This window comes from Dendroctonus ponderosae, unplaced genomic scaffold (assembly GCF_020466585.1).
Source record: "Dendroctonus ponderosae isolate FM_Combo_2020 unplaced genomic scaffold, Dpon_F_20191213v2 Dpon_F_20191213_1, whole genome shotgun sequence".
Lineage (NCBI taxonomy): Eukaryota > Metazoa > Arthropoda > Insecta > Coleoptera > Curculionidae > Dendroctonus > Dendroctonus ponderosae.
Genome location: NW_026017110.1, coordinates 37218511 through 37222703, shown reverse-complemented (window position 1 = coordinate 37222703; position 4193 = coordinate 37218511). Strand labels below are relative to the sequence as shown.

General features: G+C 35.2%; 1 protein-coding gene across 2 annotated transcripts in view; it reads left to right on the top strand.

Annotated features, from left to right (window-relative positions):
* LOC109541415 (chaoptin) overlaps nucleotides 1-4193 on the top strand; it is an 81300-nt gene that overhangs the window by 57215 nt on the left and 19892 nt on the right. For both annotated transcript variants that reach the window (XM_048665020.1, XM_048665016.1), the window contains exon 16: nucleotides 365-559. In XM_048665020.1, coding sequence (XP_048520977.1) covers nucleotides 365-559 — 195 coding nt within the window. The remainder of the gene's footprint in view (nucleotides 1-364; nucleotides 560-4193) is intronic.

The following is a 4193-nucleotide window of genomic DNA, read 5'->3' as shown; positions in this document are numbered from 1 at the left end:
TTTCCTCCAGGTAACCCAGAAGGTTCTCGAAATCTCCAGCCCAGGTGCGAAATTTCCCGCTTGTCAGTGTCATATTTGACAGTAAATGGGGCCCACATGGGGCTCCCATTTACTGAAATACCATGAATTTCGATCCCCCATTCCAAACGTGAGTACCCCAGGCCATTTCCGTTACAATATTATTGAATTTTCTTTATTTCCGGTGTTTTAACCATTGCAATTATTAGGGTGGATTCAGTAATTTAATACACTTTATAACTGTAGTGTCAAGTAAGTAAGTCTACACAGATAATATGAACTCTTAATTTTAAACAATATGTCTATTTTTCAGATAAAAACGCTTCATTTTGAATTTTTTTTTCAGAAATTAAACTACCTGGACCTTTCTTATAATCGCTTGGCTCAAATTGACGTTGGAACTTTTAAAGGCTTACCCAGATTGCTGTACCTGGATCTCAGTCATAACAGCCAGTTGACTTTGGAGCCGAACGGTGGTAGCTTTAAAGGTCTTGAATATTCGTTGCTGCATTTGAAAATTGATAATGTGTCTTTAAGTATTGTAAGTTTTAAATCTATTTTAGTAGTTCCCACAGTAGAAGTAAAACATGAACCTTGCTCAATGATTTGCTAATTGTTGAACGCAAAAAAACCCATTGTTAAGACAACAGCTATCGAGTAATCGTAATTAAAGTACAGCTAGATATAGATAACAAAATTATTTACAAAGGTTTCTTGGTAGATTTTTTAAATCAAGCTAGACCTGTTAGACTGTTCTTATATGTATGGCTAATTGGGATTTTGAGATTAGTTACGAAGAATGGAAAAACACCATATTAGAAATCCAAAGCAGTTTTGGAGTAAGAATTGGCCATTTTCACTAGACACTGGGTAGAAATTGAACTTTTTTCTTAGTCAGTTATATTACAGATATGAAACGTGTTTTCTACTAATGAGAATGGGCTAGTGAAACTAGGTATCTTTGGGCCTAGACTTAGATGGGATTATTAGGAACGTGTGCAGCTCTAAAATCATGAAACATGCCGAAAAATATCTAGTACTGCCCCATTATATCGACAAATCGCGTTTAATTATAGAATCGTTACTGGTTCTTGGCCAGTTCCGGTTCTGAATCTTAACATTTCCTGGTATCAAATTGCACATTTAAACAACGAATCTAAAAACACCTGATATAGAAATACAGTGCGCGACACTTGATTACTCCCACCTAATAATTTTGACTAGTTTTCACTAATGCTAGAAACTTTCATTAGTAAGCTACATCAAACACTAGATTAACGATTTTAACAATATTTATTTAATAATTTGTTTTACACTTTCATATTTTACAATTGATTTTTATTTGTAATGCAAATGTTGTAATTTTTAATGACACACTTGATTACTCTCATATTTTGGAATGAACCTAGAACACAACATTTAAACCTAATACTCATTTTAATATTTGGTATGCCCTCCCTGCTTGTCAATGACTGCTAACATTCGATGAGGCAATGAATTGAATACATTTCTATTAGATTCACTTGAACTTCTTCCCAGGCGGCTCTAACTGCGGCTATTAATTCTCTATTAATAAACTGCCTTTCTTCAGTATAAACTCGTTTGACCAACCAACCCCATAAGTTTTATATGATATTTAAGTCTGGGAAAATAGCAGGCCACTACAGAACTGAAATATTATTAGCAGTCAACCAGGTTTGGATTATTTGGGCGGTGTGAATTGGCGCATTGTCTTGTTGCAATATCCATTCTTGACCCGGAAATAAAGCTGTTATGTTAGCAAGTTGTTGTTGCAGCAGCTCCAAATGCTTTTGAGCAGTTTTCCGACTTTCTAGAAACTCGATGCCAACTCTGCCTTGACTTGATATTGCTGCCTAAATCATCACTGAGCCTGCCCGACTGTGACTGCGAGCCAAACAAATTTCTACCATTCTTACGTCATGAAAGTAATATTGGAAACCATTAGGACCATCCAGGTTAAACTTCTTTTCATCCGTGAGAGCGACATTTTTCCATTCCTTTGTCCAGTTATGGTAAATGCGTGAAAACTCTAAACGTTCTTGTTCATGACGTGCAAGAAGCAAAGGCTTCTTGCGTAGTTTTCTTCTTTTTAAGTTTGTACATTTCTTTATTACCCTTTGGATAGTTCGTACGGATGCATTACTTCCACTTCGATCCCTTATTTGTCTAGCTGTTGACGAAGAATTGGATGCAAGTCGAAGAATTATATGACGTTCCCTTAGTGTTATTGCAGTTGAAGTGCGTCCTTGTCTATTATTTCCGTAGTTTTAGCTAGCTTTTACATAAGCATTGATTACCCATGAGATGTGCCCGATTTTTCTTTGCAATTTCTTGTTTTGAATAATGCGTTTCTCGATAAGCTTCAATTCGCCCACTTTCTTCTAACGATAAATTTTTTTCGCGTTTCATATCAATACCGATCACTTTTAGAACACTCAAATATACTCAAATAACTACTGGACAACTGTAAATCCGTTGTCAAGTGACATGGTTTGGTTTCTTCTACTTGCCTAGCGACCTACGATTCTAAAAAGTGTATGAAAGTTATCAAGAGTCGCACTATCAATTATTATAGTTGCTTCTAACAATTTCTCCATTGTGAAATACGAGTGAATTAAACGAATTGTTGCACGAATACTATTAAAACATTGTATCCAATGATACATGTGGCTTGCTTATCAAATATTTGACTATTAACAAAAATGAGTCTAAATCTGTATTTCAATCTGTTAGTGAGAGTAATCAAGTGTCGCGGACTGTATGTAGGGGAGTTAGGCAAGGACGTGTCCTGTCAATTTTAAAGAAACGTTTGAAGATAAATGAAGGTAAATATTTGTTAATAATATTAGATGTGCGGATGATTATGTCTTGATCGCGGATAACATTAGAAATTTGCAGTAAATGCATGAAGAACTAAATGACGCCGGTAAGAATTATAAACTGAAGATGAACAACGATAAGGTAAAGTTTATGATAGTCAGTAGAAGCAACTTGCCCCAAAGCAACCCGACCTAAGGGTGGGCATTATAAAGGTCGGTTTCAAGGTTTCAACCGGCGGTTAACTTCATTTGTGTAGTTTTTATTGTTGACTTGTATGACTTGTATTAGCTTCATTCGCGGTAGCGATTCAGAATCGGTTCAGAACCGATAACGAACTGAATCAGGGCGCAGGCTCGGTTCAGGACCTGTTCAGAACCAATCCTTGATTCCTTCGTTTGCTCGAACGCTTTTAGAACCACCTTCTAATAATAGGTACCTACAGGATTTTAGTTACTTTGTGCCTAACAGTAATTTTCCTAAAGTGAAATGCAATGGAGTGAAAGTGGAAAGACAGTATTGCTGTGATTTTTCTGATCATGATTTATCTGCGAAATGTGGCAGTTTTTGATTATTTTGAATAAAAAAAAATATTGAGGTTTTCTATGGCATTTAATTATTTAATTTGTAAAAAGCCACTGTACGAAGGCAAGTTCTCACATCTGCTGTATTAGACCTGCATTTTTTTGTACATTTACCGCTGGTAGTTCAATTGGTACCACCGACAACCTTTGGTCTGTATCCCGTTTCTTAATCCAAATTTATGGCTTTGTTTCCATTTACCCTGGAGCGAAAAATTGCTAACATATGTAGGCAATTCCACGTTTATTTCTATATTAGCGTTCTAATCAAAATTAGTTATTTAAATGCGATATAAACATAAAAAAAACTTAATAATTCTTAAACTTAATAGTGATTTACAAATTATTATATAATTACATTTTTTTCTTGATTTTTTATGATCAAATCGTGAAAATCAATCGATCGAAGTAAGTCACTTTCAATGCCTAGACCTTTAGCTTAACCAATGGAGCGATAGTTGAAAATAGAAAAAGAAAAAAACAGTAGTTTTAGGCGCAAATTTAGTTTTACTTTTTTACGTCAAATGAATACAACGGCGTTTAAACTTTATCAGGCCGCGCGTGAAATTTGGGAGAAGTTTGAAAAACGGATTTTATGTATTTCCCACATAGCAAAATGATATTCCCAGAATATACCTGGAACATTCATGTGATGTACATCCATATTCCTGGGACATACATGAGTTACATTATGAACATTCCATGCATGTCCCAGGAATCTGTCAGAGTTAATACACTGAATGTTCATGGTATGTT